The 21,867-nt window shown below is 44.8% G+C and overlaps 2 protein-coding genes across 8 annotated transcripts in view; one reads left to right on the top strand and one right to left on the bottom strand.

Annotated features, from left to right (window-relative positions):
• Calx (sodium/calcium exchanger 3) overlaps window positions 1–21,867 on the top strand; it is a 339,781-nt gene that overhangs the window by 196,295 nt on the left and 121,619 nt on the right. The gene's annotated exons all lie outside the window — the stretch shown is intronic.
• On the bottom strand, window positions 27–8,715 carry LOC135920019 (uncharacterized). Of its 2 annotated transcripts, XM_070522198.1 has the most exons (5): window positions 8,296–8,715; window positions 7,837–8,038; window positions 6,617–6,750; window positions 4,956–5,020; window positions 27–2,012 (listed from the first exon to the last, which is right to left on the bottom strand). In XM_070522198.1, exons 1-3 carry the CDS (start codon window positions 8,506–8,508, stop codon window positions 6,728–6,730), a joined length of 438 nt encoding a protein of 145 aa, XP_070378299.1. In that variant the 5' UTR covers window positions 8,509–8,715; the 3' UTR covers window positions 27–2,012; window positions 4,956–5,020; window positions 6,617–6,727. The 2 variants fall into 2 exon arrangements, with proteins under 2 accessions (XP_070378299.1, XP_070378300.1); XM_070522199.1 differs by lacking the exon at window positions 4,956–5,020.

The following is a 21,867-nucleotide window of genomic DNA, read 5'->3' on the forward strand; positions in this document are numbered from 1 at the left end:
TTTTGCAGGCAAGCACCATACAGAAATAAATTACTATGCTTTATTTTTAGAACATTAAGCGCAGTATGACACTGAAGAAACTGCTCATAGCAGTGATATTTTAGCCAGCTAACATAGTAGTGCCCAGGTCACCAGGAAAGCTAGCAGCTTTATCTGCGACTCTGAAATTATAAACTTGGATGAGAAATTGTAAAGCAAGGGGACAGCACTAGGCTGAACAAATTTGCAAACATATCTAAGAAGCTATGGTGTGGCTCTCAACCACCATACAAACACACACAAAAACATGGGAGACATCAATTAAAATTAAAGGAGACGTGATCAGGTCGACAGTGCCTCAAGGCTACATTCACTACAGGCATCAAAAATGGCTTAAACACTGCAACTGTGAACTAGCCTCAACTGTGCAACAGCAGAGGCTCTCAATAAGGAAATACACTGCAAGCTTACAGATACAACTGAAAGAATCACTGCAACTCCTTCAATGACAGAATGGACATGTAAAAGCCATGGCAGACGTTCGGGATCTTTTTGATGCAGTCTTTCATGTTGCAGTTATAAAGCGACAATAAGCAAAGAAATTGGTGGTAATAAAGCATTGCTGTTCACTTGCAAGTTCCTGAAAGCCAGGCAATTTCAGAGGAAGATTTCAGACTAAAACCAGCTTTTGCCATCAGGTAGCTCAACAGTGTTTAACACTCTAGCAACTTCCTTAAAGGGCCAACAAGTGCAAAAAATGTGTCATGAAATGGTGCAAAGGAAAAGACGATGATTTATATTGATAGAAACAAGGATGCTGTACATGTTTTAAGTAGCTATTATAATTTTAAATTGGCACAGAAATCGAAAAACACTTTGTCACTCACTGGAAGTGAAACCTTGATACTAACATACTGTAGGTAATTGAGCTGTTAATAAGTGCAGCATAATTTACAAATCAGCCTTTATATTACACAGACCTAGGGTCTGTATCCAAGCTAGCTGGTACAGTGGAAGGTCGAGACAGTAACACGTTTTGGTAAGGCATGTATGGCAATAACAATGTATTTTGTCATTCTTTCCGCTGTCTGTTTTTTATTTGTGCTTTACCTGCCTGAAAACCACAGGCACTTTAATATGTGAGTACTACAAGGTAAAAAAGGCATGCATAATGGTACACATAGATGCTTTTGTACATGCGCGAATTTGCATGCAAGTAACCCAAGTTCTGTGGTCCCCCCTATGAGATACAATATGACATCAACTATGCCACAAGTGGGCCAACTCTGCACACTGTAATCAGTAAATCTGCACACTGTAAGTCAGGAAAAACACGCAATAGGAAGTATACTGCATTTCAGTACTAATAAAAAGACCAGTAACCGCGTACACTAGTAGAAGGTCACGTGGCAGAGCTCTTATGCAGCTTCATGTGTGTGCCATGTGGTGCGCGAAAGGTCATTTTTCGCGACTTTTAGTGATAGGTTAAAAAAGTAAATTTCCAAATTTAATGAGAGAAACATGGCTTGTTTTAGCCACTATGATAGGGAATCATTCCATAAGCAGGGTTATCTGATTTCATGTGCTGAGCAGCTGTATGTACCTTTAAGAGCAAACTTACTTCCTGCAAGCAGGAATCTGGTCTAACGCAGGAGCTGCTTAATGTAGTATGAATAATAAAACGCCTCCAACCGAGGAATGTTTCGAGCAAGGAAGTCTTCATCTCTGTCAACAACTATAGTAATATCTTGCTTGCTTGTATAAACAAAAAAGAAACATTCTGTAGTGTTAGTGACATACATGGCAACCTGAACCTGTGAATAATATGGGTGGCTGCGAGGCAACTGAAGCATTCCATCATGATATGTCACATAGCTAACGTAGCTTTCGCACAGAGCATGATCTATGATTATGTCATCTTTACGACTGTAGGGGCACTTGATTTCAAGCAAAACGACACCACTGGTTGTTTGGAAAAGGCCATCGGGACTTGCACAAAGCCATGGCTGACAGGGGTGGATCACAACGCCAACCTGCAAAGCATATTTTGTAAAGTTAGCAAATAATATGTACAACATGCACGAACACCATATTCAATATGTTTTGTCCAACAGTCATGCTTTCAAATATCAGTAGCAACCACCGTGTGTGCAGCAGTGGCTGTGACAGTTCAGTATGTGTGAGCCAGCCTCAGTGTACAAGCACTTCGATGAAAATGCATTACGCTGATCTATAAATGTGCTAAGGGGAAAAATGATTGGTTTTACTTTTATTCCAGTAATGCATAGTGGAGAGGGGGATAGAGAGACAAGGGCAACACTGCCAAGCTCTACTAATTACCCACTCTTGCAGTGTATATTCTTTCAGCTTGCTGAGTAACGTGCTCTTGTGGATGAAATTCAAACTTGCCCTTATCCATTATGAACTCGCTTAGCAGTTCCTATAAAAGCACTACAAAAAACAACTTGATGTCTGTATTAGTAAACTGATAGATTAGTTAGTTGTACAATATTAAAATGCATTATGTGACAACGTAGTTACCACCAGAACAGCAATTGGCCTCCCTGGTGCAGTATTCGGCCACAACCTCCCTGATGATATCTACAATTGATAGACCTCAGTCCCCAACAGCTGCGTAGCTACTGACCAAGGAGGCGGTCAGACCTGTATTGCAGCAGAGGGTGCTAAGAATCTCTGGGTCCGAACAAGCCGCCAATGGAAACTGACCCTGTCAACCTTTAACAGCCGAACTCTGTCGAGTGAGGCTAGCTTAGCAAAACTCTTTGAGGAACTATCAGACGTTATTTGGGATATTATTGGCCTTAGCAAAATTAGAAGAACTGTTGAGGCTTATACATTGCTAAATACCGGCCATGTCCTCTGCTATAAAGGTCTCCCTGATAAGAAGCAATACGGGGTAGGATTCCTAATCCACAAGGACATAGCGGGCAACACTGACGAATTCTACAGCATTAACGAGAGGGTAGCACACTTGACATAAAAATTGTAACAGTGCCAACACATGCATCCACAATGGACGAGACACAAGCGCTTGTTACTTAGTGGATGCATGCATTGGCGCTGTTACAATTTTTACGTCAAGTATGCACCAACTCATCTAGAAAAAAGTTTTAATGAAGAGGGTAGCAGTAGTCGTAGCAGTAGAGGTATAGATTAAAGGCAGCACAAGCCTACACTCCAGCATCCAGCGACGATGATGAGGAAGTAGATCAGTTTTATGAAGATGTTGAATTAGCGATGAGAAAAGTGCACATTCGGTATACAGTAGTAATGAGTGACTTCAATGCAAAACTGGGGGAAAAGCAGGCAGGTGAGCAGGCAATTGGCGACTACGGCGTCGATTCTAGAAACACTAGAGGAGAGATGCTGGTAGACTTCGCCGAAAGCAATAAGCTGAGAATAATGAACACCTTTTTCAGGAAACGTAGCAACATAAAGTGGACCTGGAAAAGCCCTAATGGTGAAACAAGAAATGAAATTGATTTCATACTTTCTGCCGATCCCAGCATACTGCAGAATGTAGATGTGATAGGTAGGGTAAAGTGCAATAATCATAGGTTAGTGAGGGCTAGGATTCACCTCAGTTTGAAGAGAAAAAGAGTACAATCGCTCAAGAAAAAAACAGGTCAACTTAGAGGCAGGAAGGGTAAAAGCAGACAAATTTAGGCTGGTACTTGCAAACAAATATGCTGCCTTAGAACAGAGATGATGATGATGACATAGAGGCAATGAATGAAACCGTAACGAAGCTGGCGTCAGAGGCAGGAATTGTAGTGGGAGGCAAGGCACCAAGGTAACCAATAGGCAAGTTCTCCCAAGTAACAAAGGACCGAATAAAGAAACGACAAAGAATGAAAGTGTCCAACTCAAAAGATCAGATAGAATTCGTGGAACTGTCAAAACTGATCAACAAAACGAAAATAAGTGATATTTGAAATTATAACGTGAGAAAGAGTGAAGAAGCCGTAAAAAATGGACGCAGCCTGAAATCAGTGACAAAGAAACTTGGCATAGCACAGACCAAGATGTATGCACTGAAAGATAAGCAGGGTAATATCAGCAATCTTGAAGGTATAATAATAGCAGCGTAAGAATTGTGTACTGACCTGTACAGTACCCAAAAGCCTCTGGAGTACTCTATTCGAAACAATACTGAACAGTATACAGAAACTCCTCCTATATCTAGAGATGAGGTCAGAAGGGCCTCGCAAGACATGAAATGGGGAAAAGTGGCAGGAGATGAAATAACAGTCTATTTAATCAAAGATGGAGGAGACATAATGCTTGGAAAAATGGCGGCTCTCAATATGAAGTGTCTATCGACTGCAAGGGGCCCAGAAAACTGGAAGGACCGTAAAAGAGAGAGTGTAAGAGTCCTGACAGGGAACCCTAAGCATGAGAAGGAAATACACAGAATAAAAATGGGTTGGATCGCATACAGCAGACATCATGAGCTCCTGACTGGGAGCTTACTGTTATCACTGAAAAGAAAAGTATACAATCAGCACATTTTACCGGTGCTGACATATGGGGCAGAGACATGGAGACTGACAAAGAAGCTTGAGAACAAGTTAAGCACCGCGCAAAGAGCGATGCAATGAAGAATGCTAGGCATAACTTTAAGAGACAGAAAGAGATTGGTTTAGATCAGAGAGGAAATAGGTATAGACAATATTCTAATAGACATTAAGAGAAAAAAATGGCGCTGGGCAGGTCATGTAATGCGCAGATTAGATAACCGTTGGACCATTAGGGTGACAGAATAGGTCCCAAGAGAAGGGAAGCGCAGTAGAGGACGGCAGAAGACTAGGTGGTGCGACGAAATTTGGAAATTTGCGGGTGCTAGTTGGAATCTGTTGGCGCAGGACAGAGGTAATTGGAGATCGCAGGGAGAGGCTTTCGGCCTGCTGTGGACATAAAGTAGGCTGATGATGATGATGAACGTAGTTACAAACCTGGGTTACTTTGGCACCAATTTTTTTCTCGAATGTTGCCCTTGCTGTTGGTTCCATAGCAGTACCTTCAGAAAAGTAGAAAAAAAATGCAGATGCTATGTGCACGAGTTCAATGTAGCAATACTTAGAGAGCCTCATGCTCATTAATGATATCATGGATTTTGCTCTGAAATCCTTCCATAAATCACTTGTCAGTAGCAGTGTTGAACATTTTTAGTGTGCTAAGCAGTTATGAGTGTATCCCTTTTAAATCATGGCCCCTGGTAACATCAAACTTGGAAGTGTCAGAAGTGAAAAGGAAGAAAAGGTTCATGAATTTTCGTTGCCTCGAACAAAGAACCTCACGACTGCCAAGCAGGTCAACACAGCTAGTTGGGCGAGTTGAGAATTGCAATCGTGCATGTTCATGTGCTTACCAGACATTACAGAAGAGATGACGAGACACGGGTAACACGCCAGCTGTGCGCATCTCATTCTTTCTTTTGTCGTCTACTGAGCACATCTACACACTAGCAAAACTCTGAAACAAGTGCCCTACCAGTACACCACAGCTACTTTTCATTCCAGGTGAAATACAATTATACAGACTGGACTGAAGGAATACTACATGATACACAAGCATTGGCTTACAACTCAACATTTCATGAAAACCCAGTGGAGTACAGTGCACGCACAAGGCCAGCCATAATCACTCTTGCGAACATGGTAATCAAACATTACATGCAAAGCCAGCGTCAGATATACAAGAAAAATAATTAGCAAAAACTGTGTATTGCGCATGCCCAAGGGCCATATCTGCTTCTCAAGACTTTATTTTTCTGTCAGTGAAACGATGGCATGCTAACACGGACATCCAAGCTCCAACCCAAGCATTGCTGCCACTTCAACCTCTAGTTGCTTCTTTTCCTTAGCACACCGAGTAATGAACATTTCTTTTAATTCACTACAGCAGCCACATGCCTTGTGGTGCACTGGCAAATCGGCCCCACCAGCAGAGAAATGTGACATTGCATGCCTCCTTAGCTGGTATTCAGGACAATGACCTGGCTAATGAATGTCACCATGATGTTCTATGTATGACTGTATCTTGGTGTATATATATTGCTGTTTGTGTACTGCACTATCATCAATTGTTGCTTTCATGCTGCCAGTATGCACCACGGAAAATAAAACAATTTCTTGAAGCCTATGTCTCCCTGTGTGAATACAACAGACACCAATATGTTGGTTGCCTAGATGCTTACAGGCTCACAGGGTGTATGTATAGGCACATGGCATTCAAGTCCAAATGCCTGCACAAGAATCTACGGCTGTCATAATCCTTGCTGTATGTTCCCTTGTTAAAATGTGCATTTCTAGAGGAACTGTTCCTCACTCATGCACTTAACGGAATACAGAGCTACAAATTTTACTGTCACTGATAACCTGATCCACGCTGCAGTAGTATTCAAGCAAAGACCAATCTTTAGTAGTGCATATGTAAACATTTGTTCAGTTGCATGATTGAGGTGTTCCTAAGTGATGTAAAGCGGTATATTACAGTGGATTACAGTGCTTAGTGCCATCACTGGCTCAGGGCTGCTGCTTTAAACCAAAATTTATTAAATTCTATTACATGTCAAGTCCATCATGTCATTTATAAAAAAAAATTGGGTGCCTACCATACATCAGCGCCGGAACAAGTGGTGTTTTGGAGTTCTGCAGCTGCTCGGCCAGGGACTCGAAGGCCTTTTGCCTAGTCAGGATGCGGTGTGCGATGGAGCTTGATATCCTTACCGACCTTTCTTTGTGCCAACTGCAACACAAAAAGGATCAGTTAAATTTCATGGCCAGTAATAAAACGTAGAGCACATTCCGAAAGCATGCATCCATGCATGCACCAAGAAAGAGTATAGTGCACTACATGTTCTCATGCAGCAGAAAAGGTAAGAAAAGGAAAACATGCGAAATTTCAGAAATGTGCAGTGCTTTGTTACAAACCGGGGGCATTTTCCCTGCATTATAGTTTCAGCAGCTGTCACGGTTGCCTGGGAGCCTGTACATGCCACTTTTGTGGCAATAAATTGCTGCTCAATTGCAGTGAGTGAGGCACACTGTCCTGCTGTATAGTGAGGTAGACTACACTCCCAGATCAACACCTCTTCTACAGATAATATGTCAGCATGGAGTGCTGCCTTTGAAATAAGGTCTTCTAGGACGTCTTGCACGTCTCGTTCAATTCGCCCTTGCTCCTCACTTATCAAAGCTGAATTCATTACACAGTTTATGTCGGGGAAATGGTGCAGAACATAGGATGGCGGTTCTTCTTTTGGGCACTTGCCACCAACATACAGGGGCTTGTACTCTGCAAGAGATAACAGCTGTGAACTACATGTTTAATAAACTAAAAGCACAGAAATTGCAGTGGCGACAGCTGCAGATGCAAAAGTATGATCAGTATTTAGTGCAACAATATAAAACATGATTGTGATTGAGTACAGACATAGCCAAACTTGTGCTAGGCATACACACATACCGACTCCATGCTCAGAAAATGCAGGCTAATTAGATATGGCACTGTTGCATTGTCAATGCAGTGGCGTCCCTACGCAAGCGACAGGACCAGCAGCTTAGTGCTGCTGACCCCCCCCCCCCCCCCCTTCCTGCATACCCACACACATACACAAGCTTCCACATGCACATAGCTTCCTTCCACATATGCTTAACATCAGCATGCCCAAAACCAGCTAGACACCACTTTGACCACGTTAATGTCGACTTGTCAAACAGGCATGTAAATAAGAAAATGAAATCGTGTTTCGAAAAGGCTTTCAATTTCCGCTGTACCGAGAACCAGTAGTTCTCCACGCCACATTTTTGCAAGACAAAATGTACAGTGTACCTCCAAAAAGCTCTTCGATGGACTCCCTTCGAGAAGTGTCCGGCTTAGAGGACGGCCGACCCCACCCTTGAGGGCGATCAGTCGAAGACGGCGCGTCGGCCTCGTTGACGAACAGGACGACGGCAGCTACATGTTTGCAACCGCCACCAAGGCCGGCCTTGCACGTGCACTGCGCACCCAGTATTCGCCGCTGCGATGACAGCTGCCAACGCAAAAATATATTTAGTCAAACAACTGAAAACATGATTCTTACCGCGCACGGACGTAGCGAAATTTGCGTTAGGCATACACGAGATAAGCAGCGCTCGAAATTGTTTAGTTTGTGAGGCTTCGCTACGCCGCGTAAAACTTAAAATTAATAAGCATATGAAGTCCGTAAACGCTGCTCAAACTACGCAAGACACCAATCTTCGCGGTCATGGTGAAATAAGAAAAAGCTTAACGAATATGCGCGCTTACCTGAATGTTGACGTCGTACGTAGCTTGACGCACTTGCGAGTGGCATTTCGCCACCACTTGTGAATCGCCATCAAAGCGTTCCAGGGTCTCCTCGACGTCGTAAGCGTACTTCGCAGCGCACAACTTTCGGCCCTTCTCAAGCGCACTAGCACGGAAATATTCGTCGATCCCGGCCACTTTTCTAAAACCGTAGCGCAGCACTACGGGTGCCATGCTGCAGCCGCGGAGGTGGCGTCGCAGTTTTTGAAACCTGTGAAAATGTTGGAACGCACCACGACACAACAACAGAAACAAGCGACAAAAACGTGCTCACGGTGAGGCCCACAACACTCACGTCGCCGCGGCGGGCAGCGGATATGACAGCATTGCTCGCACAGTGTGTGTTACTGAAAAATGCATTTCCGTCACTACAGACGGCGCTATCCCGTTATTTTTGGAGCGCCATCTGTCGAGAGCTGGTTCTCCATATAACCATGAACGTTCACCAACTAGCCCCCTTCACTGCTTTACTAAATGCAAGTTCGTACTACGCCGACAGGCAATTATTTGGACTAGTGAGTTGAACTTGTCGAGTCGACGCTGCTTTTGCGTTTTCCCCAGACATATCTGTTTTGAGTGCGAAGAACAGGCACGGTGTAGTTTTAATTCTTGGGCAATAGCAAAAGTAGGGTAAAAGGATTAGGCCGTTGGGAACGTGCTATCATACCAGTGCAACTCACCGTATTTGACACATGTCGCCAGCATGTACATCTGCTAATATTGAAGAAGTAGGCGGGGCAAAAGTAGTGGTTTTGCTCGATAATTACACAGCTGGCAGTATGAGTGACGCCGTATGCAACTTGGAACCTTATGATCCGGACGTAAGAGACCGTTCAGTTGGGCTATGGCAGCAGCGTGTACATGATTCCAAAAAAAAAAACTTCCGTCATGCATTATACACCGGCAAGTTAAGCAAGAAAAATTATTAATGTGACAGCATTGTATATGGTGCATGAGGCAGGAAAGCCGGTGGTCCGAAACGAGTGTTACCAAAAATTAATGTCACGTCATCAGCGTCTCTTAAGGCGTCAATTGTAATAAAAAAGATGGTAAATGGTGTAACAACGTATATTTATTTATTTATTTATTTATTTATTTATTTATTATACATACTTTCAAGGTCTAGTAGGCACAACAGAAAGGAATGGTAAAAATATGCAATAATTGCAGTAAAGGGAAAAATGGAAAATCAAACTTTAAGGCACTTTCAATGGCGACTTTGAAGTTAGTGGTGTCACAAATTGAGACTGTGGAGGTGGGAAGGCGGTTCCATTCAATGGCTCTTCTTGGCAAAAAGGAAGTATGGCACAAGTTAGTTCGAAAAAGATGGCACTTCCATTTTTTGTTGATGGTCGATGCGATATCAACTGTAACACTACTATTAGTAGTAATTATGCGTAATAAATAGGAAGCAAAGTGAATTAAAATTGGAACAAGTTCGATTAAGGTTACTGAAGGTGGAATAAAGTGAAATGAGGTGAGGTAAAGTGAATTAAGGTGAATGAAAGTGGATTAAGGTTGGTACAAATTGGAGCATGGAAGAATTTTTTTAGATTTCGAGAAAGCCTTCGATCGGGTTTCACACAAAAAAATGATGATACAGCTAAACAGCATCATACGCAACGAACAAATTTTGCGTTGGCTTGATTCGTACTTGACGCATCGAAAACAATTTGTCAGCATAGGTGCTTCGAATTCATCGCTCGCCTCTGTACTTTCAGGCGTTCCACAGGGCTCGGTTTTAGGGCCACTTCTTTTCCTTATCTACCTAAATGACCTGGTTTGCAAATTTTCCCTGCGGTGTCGCTTTTTTGCGGACGATTGTATTGTTTACTCGAGCATTCAATCTGTGGATGACCAATCTAGCTTAACTGACTATCTAATAGCAATACACGACTGGTGTATCCAGTTGCATATGGCCCTAAACATCTCGAAATGCGCGCACATGGTTATTACACGTAAAAAAAAAATCCGCTAATTTGCACTTACACGATAAATAATATGGACATTAAACAGGTAGAGGAATTCACATATCTTGGAATTACAATTGATTCCAAGATGAGCTATACCGCTCACGTTAGGTATGTTTCTGCGGCAGCAATGAAAAAGTTATGGTTATTAAAGCACCGTTTAAAAACTGCACTAGTGCTACCAAATTAACTGCATATAAGGCAATTATTAGGCCAACACTCGAGTATTCCGATATAGTCTGGGACCCTCACACAAAGGCTGGTATAGACATTATCGAAAGAGTACAAAAAAAAGCTCTTAGATTTATCTACAATGCTTACAATTGGCGCATTTCAGTCACCTCTTTAAGGTTGCGATCTGGGCTCCAGACACTAGAAACTCGTCGCAAAATGCACCGTCTACAAGCAATGTATAACATAGTTAACAACCACACTAAAATGAGATTTGACAACTACATGCAATTTAACAAATCGCGACTGACCAGAGGTAAGCACAATCAAACAATATTATTGCCGCGCGCTAGAACAAACGCATATCTTTATTCCTTCCTGCCCAAGACAATTCGCGAATGGAACGCTCTTCCGCAAAGCGTGGTCAACTCAGCCACTCCAGATTCCTTCTTATCTGCAGTACAGACGTGCTTGTAATGTCATGCATTCACTGTACCTTTGCTTGTTACAAATTCTGATGACTCATTTATTACGCCTTTGCTATTGGCAGCAATGTGACGGCATCATTGTATTTCTTTTGTGTATTTGCGTATGTTTACTTTGCCTATTAGACTGTTTTTTTTTACTCTTTTTATTTTTTTTATCCCCTTGAGGAAAAAGTTTGAAATCACGTGATGTTGTACCACTCCTGCCTGGGCTTCCAAATGGAAGCCGGCAGCATTCTGAAATAAAATAAAAAGGTGGATTTAGGTTGGTACAAATTAGAGCAAGGTGGAATAAGGTGAGTTATGGCAGAGCTGTGAAGGACACGTTACAATGTATGACGTTACGTATATTGGACGCAACGAATCAATTAGAGAAGTCATTATGTTTTCGCATTAAAATGATGTAGGGATACTTAGGTGACTGTGCTTTTCTTTTTATCCCGCAGCTTAATATATATACATGTTCTATAATGTGCAAAGATATAAGGAACGCAAGCGATACGTCGAACTCATGTACGTAGCTTTCTCGTTGTACACGTAGCAGTAAAATACATGTGTAACAGTTTTACCTCTACAACAGAACTGGTGCCAGCTGGATAGCTCTATATCTTTATAGGCTGTATTGTAACTTGTTGCACAACGCTTAACCAGAAAACAGGGTTAGCCGGAAGTATTTTGGGACCTGTGTGTATAGTACCCCTGACACGTCCTTTGAGGCCTTTTGATGTATAAACTGCTTTACTTTGCGCTGAACGATCCCTTACAAAGAAGGGGTTTCGCCGTTCACATACGGTACGCCGCAGTCTCCAGCGCCGCAGCGAAACCGCTGATAAAATGAAAAAACATAAGAACCTGGATCTTGTCAATGCAAACCACGAAAGAAGAAAACATTAAGCGAAAAAAGAAACGAGAAAGCGTAAACCATAATATAGTTGCGGCAGCAGTATAATTTGCTTATTTGTTATTGTCAGTAATCTTCTTTTTCTTAGTAGCGAAATAATATGTTCAACAATGCGCAACGATATTTTCTTTTTTTTTTCTTCTCAAAGCTCATCGCTGCCTTCGCTCCGCTACTGCGCCGATCGATCGTAGTGTAACGATGCGTCCACGTGGTTCGCAGATAAGATAAAGGGCGCGTATGCCTTCCGTCTCGGATATGATTGAAAAACAAAGCAGAACGAAACAAACCAAAAAATCGCCCAGACCTTAGCGCCGCTGACTCACTCCCTTATATAAACTACACGCGATAACGTACTTCCGGCGAATTCGGCAAATGGCACCGGCGCGCACCCGGGCTCCGTGGGGCAATGATGATTCGATGAAACGGCGAATTTCGGTGCAGCTCCAATGCGCCCCATTGCGATTCGCCGACTTCGCCATTAGATTGCGACGGCTCGACAGCCAACGTGAATGTGCGTTGCGGGTGGCCTTGCACACTGTCGTTTACTAAAGTGACCGTTTCTACACCTCGTTATCTCTTATCGAGCCTACCCTTTCGGACGTATACCGTGCCGCGGTCACGTGCTCTCGACACACCTCGCGTTTCCTGTTAGATTACCTCCGAATTGCGTGCAGCAGGTCTATGTAGCGCCGTAAAGAAAGGACGTTGCGTGCCACTGGTGGGTTTCCAAGCTCTGTCCTCCGGGACCGCAGCTCAATGCTCTAACCAATAGGACAAGATTGCACGCATATGCTTCTCTCGTGCCAAGATCGCTCTCTTTTTCCTTTTTTTTTTTTGGAAATGTCTGGTGCTTACGTCACGTGGCAGTTCCTCGCATTCTTCGCTCGTGTCAGATAGTTCTACGAGACGCTGTCAGAATGCACCTCAATGGGGTGCGAGACGAGACAGAAGGAAAACCGTTAGCGTTTCTGATACGTTAGCATTAGAAGTACCAAAGTGGGGAGAAAAAAGAAAGATGTATGCCTGTGAAGTGTGGGAAGCAGGTCACGTGGTAGAGGTACACGTATATGTAAACGATAGAAAAAGGGAAACGGAGGGGCTCGACTCTGTGTTAATGGTGACCATATACAGACAGGCGATGCAGCCAAGGAGAGGTGTATAGGGGAAATTAGCTGTGGTTGATATTGAAGTGCAGAGAATGAAGAAAATGAAACTGAGAGTGGATGAAGAGGTAACTTGCCGCCGGTGGGAGTCGAACCCACTGAACCCGGTGCAGAAACGCCGCAGCGAGCGAGCAGGCCATCGCGCCAGCTGCGACAGCTAGGAGTCGGAGCCGCAGCTGCGCTGGCGCGGCCCGCGCTGCTGTGTGACGTAAGCTGAACGTCGACTCGTAGGGCGGGACTTCGCGCTTCCTGCAGCTTCCCATTTTCCGCGTTCGCGCGCTCCGATTAGCCGAAATTCGTCGTACCATAGTCTCGCAGGCAATCTAATTTTTCTGTTTTGTTTTTCAGATCGAAAAGTTGATATGGGTTGTGCGGAGAGCTCGCTTCAATTCCACAACTGCGATGAGCCCGCTGAACCGAAACATTTAAAGGTTGTTTTAAAGGATTTTCGTTAATTGCCGACTAAATGCCCCGTATCACCGGTTCAGGTGTTGCTGCCACCACTTAAGTCAAGTCTCCGGAAGAGCCGTGCTTTTACCCGCCGTGGTTGCTCAGTGGCTATGGTGTTGGGCTGCTGAGCACGAGATCGCGGCATCCAATGCCGGCCACGGCGGCCGCATTTCGATGGGGGCGAAAGCACCCGTGTGCTTAGATTTAGGTGCACGTTAAGGAACCCCAGGTGGTCGGAATTTCCGGAGTCCTCCAATACGGCGTGCCTCATAATCAGAAAGTGGTTTTGGCACGTAAAACACCATAATTTAATTTTAACCGTGCTTTTATTTCAAAATGGTCAATTTGAAATATTACCTAAAATCTGCGTAGGAACAACGCCGATTTATATATATATATATATATATAAATCTATATATATATATATATATATATATATATATATATATATATATATATATATATATATATATACAGAAGAACCGCTTATGCATTAAGTTTGCCTCGCTTCCAGCTCATAATTTGGAGGTATAAGAAGCTATGTGCTGAACATTGTAGGGTGAATCTGAATTAGTGGATTGGCTTTCTTTGTTCGCTCTCTTATCAACATCGTAGCCCTCATAGGTGTCCCTTAAAGTTATGACATTACAGAATTATTATTTTTTCCAGTCGCTCGTTGCGCGGTTCATATTTTCTTGTCACAATTCTGTGCTTTTTTTTTCCAGCATCACAGCTTTCGTTAGAGACATGAAAAAAAAGAAATACTCGCGAGAAAAACGTCACCGGCAAGTCATCAATTATGCTCGCCATATCAAGTCCATATATAGCGACAAACGAAAAGGTCGAAACTGATAATTAAACGCGCGAACGAAGGCAATCCTTTAGCAGCTGCTTACATTCCACGTATGCTGGCTGCATGACATTGGCATTATAACAGTTATCTTTTGTTATTTGCTTGTTCACGCTATGCTCGTATATTGTGCATTCTTACTGCAATGCATACAGCCGCTTTTCACGTACAGACGCGTTTTGCATAACGATAGTGTTAGGTTAGAAAAAGAGAAAGAAAAGCTCGCGAAAGCGAGAGAAGCGTCATATGAAACGACCAACTCTGGCAGTTTTTTTCGTTATTGCTGTATAGTGTAAGGCACATTACAAGAAACTCTGAGGAGAGAAAGAAGGGGGAGACCGCACTGCAAGATGACGGCCGTGCCTATAGCTGCTGTGCGCACCGCGTTTGGCGCCTTGGACCGGCAGCAGATGGCCGGAACAGTCCCAGCAACCCCGCGCTCCTCCACCACCCTCCTCTCCCCCATCCTACACTCCTCCTCGCACTGACTTGTTTATGCGACCGGTGCTCGTGAGCTTAGGATATACGGGCGCCCACGAGCGACACGTGTGCTGCCGTTCTACCACACGCGAGAGGCGATCCGTCTCCGCCGCCATTGGTCCGACGCGATCCATCTTCCGAAATTTCCAGTGCTAACAACTATGACATGTTTTTTTTTTCTCCCTTGTTTCGTGCGCTCAACAGTTGACGTTCGGTCAACTTTTTTCGCCGGTATGTTTGGGAAACAGGTTCAAAACCGGCGTTGGAGTGCAGTGTGAACGTGACGCACTGCGTAGAAACGGACTTTTTTTTTCTCAAACATGTTCACACACGCACGCACACGTACACACACACGTACACACACACGTACACACACACACACGGGCACAAACACACACACACACAGACACCCACACACACACACGTACACACACACACACGTACACACACACACACATGCACACACACACACACACACTCCCACACACCCACATACACACAGTGACACGCAGTTGGGACAGCCAGTCTATTGTATGATAACCCGCCGTGGTTTCTCAGTGGCTATGGTGTTGGCCTGCTGAGCACGAGGTCGCGGGATCGAATCCCGGCCACGGCGGCCGCATTTCAATGGGGGCGAAATGCTAAAACACCCCTGTACTTAGATTTAGGTGCACGTTAAAGAACCCCTAGGTAGCCAAAATATCCGGAGTCCCACTACGGCGTGCCTTATAATCAGAAAGTGGTTTTGGCACGTAAAACCCCATTATTTAATATTGTATGATAAGTAAAACCCCAATTGAACATGACGCGTGGCTTCCGCTATACGCTATTACGCTATACGCTATTACGCTATACGCTATTACGCTATACGCTATTACGCTATACGCTATTCCAGCCGCTTGTTGCAGTTGTCATGGATAAAACGCGGTCTCCCGAGGCCTGTAGTTCACCCTGCTTTGCGTAATGCGTCGAATAAGTGGAAACCGAGATCCGCACCTGTCAACCATAAGAGCGAGAAATGCGCGATTTCCTGATCTGGATGCGGGTGAAAGATCTTTCTCTCGCACCTCACTCAGCACTAAGCATATTGCACGAAAAAAAAAGCTTCATCCACTCGTCTGTATGTCGCGCGAAGCTACAAAGGAGAACCGCGCGGGTTTATCACAAAGAAAGCTTCGTTGTGGTTGAACAGTTTGTCTTGGTTCTCGATATCGAACCCTGGACCAACGCGCCTTACCGGCACGGTCGCTCTACCATCTGAGTTAGTGCTCACTCACACCGGCGACTTGAGGAGGTCGCGCGACCGTTTGCGACTCGCAATCAAAAAGCGACCGAAGGCGACTGATGTTCACACCGGCAAGCCCGGCTGAGCGCGACCCGCAAGTCGCAATCCCGGAGATTATCGTTCTCAGCGAGAACTCTCGGAATCCACGGCGGAATTTGAACGCGACGCCGGAGGAGGCCGGATGTAGACACACGAAAGATCACTTCCGGTGCGCCGCTGATTGGTTTATCAGTTTTGCGACCACGGTCGCGCGACTGAAAAATCGCGCAGAGAGCGACTGGCCCAAAATGGTCGCTTTTCAAGAAAGGCGACCGTTTGCGACCATTTGCGACTGGTCGCTTTGCGACCACTGTCAGTCGCCGGTGTGAATGAGCCCTTAACTAGGAGGGTAACAGATCGCAGAGCGACGCCAACTCGAAGCACAGTTGCCGAGACAACTCGACAGCTCGTAGCTTCGTGCTACGGTCGGGTTGACGACAATTTCTCGAGCTTTCTCGAGGCACCTTTCTCGACTTTGCGCGGCTTCCTAGAATTGACTTGTCGAGTGTAACGCAGTAGGCGACGAGCTTTTCAGCACTGTCCGTAAATGAAGCTGGCGCGAGCGCACCTGAAACCGCCATCAAAAGGGACTATAGAAAGGTGTGGATAAATGAAAAAAAAATGATGGGAATTACGTTAGTAACGCTTCGGTGCTTTCCAATATTCAGAACTGCGTATGTGTAAGGCTAGGCTAATTCATTCAATCTAATACCAGTGCTATTAAAATAGCGTCAAAAATGAAGCTCTAAAAGAAAAAAAACGTTGCAGGGGCACCGGTTTTCACGGCGCGCAATTATCCGAGCAGCATTAGCTCGCACGTACGAGGCCGGATTACTTTTGGTTTACATTAATAACACATCGTTTTGTATTCAGGTACATCTACGCGTTGCCTAAATACAGCAAGCAACGTTTATTGTAATGGCAACGAATACAGCAAACTGAGCCTTAAAGTTTTGCTTAACTCAATGCAGAATACAAACTCCGTGAAGCCTCCCTGCACGCTTGTACGTGCGTGTGTAGGAACGTGTATGTTGCGCGCTTTTTTGACTATCCTAAAAGTGCCGCGCGATAAAGTAGCTCGTTGCCGAATTCAGCTATCGCTACATTGTGTACATTGTATAGAACACGAATTCGACCCCCTTTTGTTTTCCGACACGATGCAAGCGTGAATTGTTTTGTTTTGCACCTGGTTTTCATCGAACGCGTGAAGAGAGACAAATTTTAAAGGTTCGAAACGCGTCAAAGCCTAGTACACGTTGCCGCTATAAGCCTACATCTATTGAATTCATTTCAATAAATTATGGGGTTTCACGTGCCAAAACCACTTCCCGATTATGAGGCACGCCGCAGTGGGGGACACCGGAAAAATGGACCACCTGGTGTTCTTTAACGTGCACCTAAATCTAAATACACGGGTGTTTTGCTTTTCGCCCCCATCGAAATGCGGCCGCCGTGGCTGGGATTCGATCCCGCGACCTCGTGCTTAGCAGCCCAACACCATATATCCACTAAGAAACCACAGTGGGTTGCATCTCTTTATGAAGCACACATGTCCTCTCTCTCTCTCTCTCTCTCTCTCTCTCTCTCTCTCTCTCTCTCTATATATATATATATATATATATATATATATATATATATATATATATATATATATATATATATATATATATATATATATATGGCTGTAATACGCGTATATGGTGTCGGCAATAATTGTTCTGTCAGGTAAAGAAATGGTTCCGCGTGCGTCACATACGCCAGAGATTGTTTATGGATATTATCGAGGCTCAAAGCAGCCGGTATGTACTACGCGACGCCCGATAATGGCAGCGGAGACATAACACGCGACGGGGCTAATTTATCCCCCGATGCGCCTCCGAACCCTTGTCCCCCTCTTCGATCGTAACTGGGATAAGTAGGACATAAAGAAGCCGGGTTTGCGACCGCCGCATTGCTGATGAATTACCTCGTATCGGCTGCTGCCCCGTAAGACTGTAATGAACACGCCATCCTGCGGCTCTATTACATAAGAAAACGCCGCGGGCCCTTTTAACGATAGCACAACAGCGCGACCACGGCAAGCTCCGTAACTATGTCGCCATTTTGGTGACGCTAATCAATCACCGACGACTGTTCAGTGCGATTCGTATTTTCACATTATATAGCGGTATGGTTGGCGCACCCTCTGTGAAAGCTAATCTATCCCTTTCAGTACTTAGAGCAATGGCGTGTTTGGCGCGACTTCACATTTTTATCGCAGTCATTCCCCGCGCAGCGACCCGAGTTTTCAACCTTATTAAAACATCGGCTTTGGTAATCGCCGTGCAGTGATAATCAGATCAGATAGTAACGAGACTCTACGTCAGTTACTATTTTTTTGAGAGAACAACTCTGAAATGAAACCATCTTCCAAGAGAGATTGCAGCCATTGTCTATAACTCCCTGCTGTAAAGGCGTTGGGTGAGATCGCATAATTAGGAAACATTGATACGTTATATTGCTTACTTATTTGTTGTTATTTTTGTTTGTATGCTTGCCGTTTCAACTCGCACCGCCCGGTAATTCTCCTGGGCCGTGGCGGCAACAGAAACAAAAATAAAATGAACAATATCACCACCTGACAGGGCGCCTAAGCAAACGAGACCCACATCTGCATGTCTTCATCGTCGCTGTCAATTCACTGACTACGGCGCGGAGTGTGCCATCATTATGCAGCTGCGTGCATGCGGCTATATAATATATAGTATGTATATAATATATATAATGTCTTCTCGAAATAAAGTAACAAATAATATACGTGCGTGCGTTGGACTCAACCCAACGTTACTCGCGCAAAAAGCACGCCCTGATGAGATCTGTAGCTTAACGTTGCGCTGTACTTAAAGAACTACGCCATGTAAGATGTGTACCTAATAATAACTCTTAGATCTTTTAGATTACTAATAGCACCCAAACGTTATAAAGTTGCATCACAGCTATCGCTTCGAGATGGTTTTCTTTACGCGCATTTCCAACATATAACATAACACACTCGTGTATCTAAATTCATGGGCTCTTTAAAGGGCCCCATGAGGTCAGAGTTGTTCTGTAGTCTTCCATCCTACAGTGTCTCTCATAGATCCTAACGTCGCTATGGGACGCTAAACCGAGTCAATCATATTAAAAGCAATCTCGTCCTACCTAGCATTACCTTTTACGCAACGTCAACAAACTTTGTTGTGTTATGACGACACAACCCTGTCGCCCGCGTTGCGACGCCAACTTTGCCAATGTTAAAATATGTTAAACGCGTTTCACAATCTTCATATTTGCTCCGCGATAAAGCTCAAGGTAGCGCGGAGCAACATGGACACAGAAGTAGAAAGGACACCACAAGGGCTTACTCGCCACTAACAGCTTTTTCAAAGAAACGTAAAGTTAAGCGCTCGTGGACTCCGTTCTATATTTCTCTGTCCCTGTTGTTTCGCGCTACTTTCCACTTTTCATGAAACCGTGCCAACTCGTCCAAATGCCCACGTTGTTACAGTGGCCGTTTTCCAAGTGTGATTACTTTACTTGCAATATGCTCTTGGTGTAGTTTCGAGAACTTAGAGAATACTTGTCAGAACTCCTTTGAGCCGTGACGTATGCGTCGACATTCGGTGAAATATTCTCGCCAGCCTGTTTCTGCGAAATGTACACTGTCCCTGAGGAAATTATGGTAGGTCAAAAAAGAACCGACTGCTTCGTTTGAGGTGAACAAAACAACTAAACATTATTTCGATAGGGATGCCCGTTGCCGAGCGAGTTCGGAGGAGCGCAGGGTTGCCCGTTGACGAAAAGAATGAGGCTAAAGTTGGCAGTTTCTGTAGTCCCAATGCTTCTCTTGGATGCAACCACACGCAGAGCGGAAATATCTGTTCGGAAACTATGTCAAATGAAAAAAAATAGGAGAGGCAGACAGTGACAGAAAGAGAGAGAGAGAGTTGAAAATTACCGTCCAAAATATCAGCAGAAGCAACGAGATCGGAAATCGGGCCTGATAACAGCGGGAGCCACGTTTCCGAGATGACCTACGCTCCGCGCCTCAACTGGCTATGTGGCACGCTCGTTCCCTAGCTGGCTCCCTCCCCAAAGAGGGAAGAAAGACGTTCGGGAGATCGGGAAGGGCTCCGCAGGTGCTCGGGAGCGCCGAACAAACGAGCGCAATCAAGCGACCACGATAGTACCCCGCCCCATCGCCTCCTCTCACACGGGATCGACCGACCCCCTCCTGTTGTACGCGTGGTACATACAGCCTAGGACTTGGCAGCCGATGGCTCGGTGCTCCTTTCTTTCTTTCTTTCTTTCTTTCTTTCTTTCTTTCTTTCTTTCTTTCTTTCTTTCTTTCTTTCTTTCTTTCTTTCTTTCTTTCTTTCTTTCTTTCTTTCTTTCTTTTTTTTGATATCCACAATCTGACGTTGGCGCCGTTCCTCTTTCACCTCCCATATCCACGTCGATACACTCTCCCTTGCATCCATATTTCCCTTCGTTTTGCTGCGCCCTCTCCGCATACACGGGGTGCAGCGTTCGGGATTCAGCAGCGAAAGACGGGATGTTCCTTTTTTTTGTCCTCTTTTCTTTCTCTCCGCTGTCTTCCGTCGCGGCCATTCCTCCTCTTCCTCCATTGACTTCGATTCCACATCCCTATTCTCCCAATTCTCCTTATCTTGCCCGGTACCTTTTAATCACGAATCGCCCCGTGTAGCTCTGTAGGGATACGCGTGCTTCTCAATTCTATTTCTCTGCTGCCTTCTGTAGCTATTCCCCTTTCGCCTGTACTCCGAGCCATATCCTCTCCCTGGTTTCCCGATTTCCATTCCTAAGGCAGCATGCTGCACGGGTGCCCTTAATGATGCTCCGTTCATTTCTCTTCCTCCCGCAACACGCCGCATTTCTTCTTCATATACTTATTTCTCTTTTTCATCTCCCGTTCCGTCTCCGTCGCCTGCTCTTCCCTACTCCCTTGATCAAAGTCGATAGCTTCGGTCTCTCCTTTTCGTCTCCACTTCTCGCACTTCATCTTCCGCACCGCAGGGTCGTTTCCCACTCCTCGCGTGTCTGTTCATACTCTATTTTTCTCGTCATCGCCCCAGGCACATTGCGAACACTCCTCCTTGCGCCTTCTATAGATCATTCACTGCGTGTGTGTGTAAGAGAGAGGGAAATAGAACACGTGTGTGTGTGTGTGCGTGCGTGCGTGTGTGCGTGTGTGTGTTTATGTGCGTGCGTGCGTGCGTGTGTGTGTGTGTGTGTGTGTGTGTGTGTGTGTGTGTGTGTGTGTGTGTGTGTGTGTGTGTGTGTGTGTGTGTGTGTGTGTGTGTGAGCAAGAGAGAGAGTGAGTGAGTGAGTGAGTGGGTGAGTCTGCGCGTCTGCCTGTGTGTGTGTGGTGCTGTGTTTTGGCTCAATATATATCCGTTCGTCTCGTCATAGTATTTACGTACGCTCCCTGAGTTCTCTGGTTGCCGCTGCCATCCCGTTTGCTGCAGCTCCACTGTGCTGCTTTTATTTTTTTGTGTACTTCTGCGAACTTTTGGTAGTGCTCTCGTCCTACATTGACGTCCTGAATATATTGTTCGCTTGTCAGGCTGTACGCTGTTGACGACCAGCAAAGATGTCTTTGTTCCTTGCTAAGCGTTTTGGGCCGTCCCTTAACTGCAGTGGTTTACCAGCTACCACGGAAACTTAATGATATGCATGTTGCTAACCGTTGTTAAGCCT

This window comes from Dermacentor albipictus, chromosome 7, assembly GCF_038994185.2.
Source record: "Dermacentor albipictus isolate Rhodes 1998 colony chromosome 7, USDA_Dalb.pri_finalv2, whole genome shotgun sequence".
In the NCBI taxonomy this organism is placed as follows: domain Eukaryota; kingdom Metazoa; phylum Arthropoda; class Arachnida; order Ixodida; family Ixodidae; genus Dermacentor; species Dermacentor albipictus.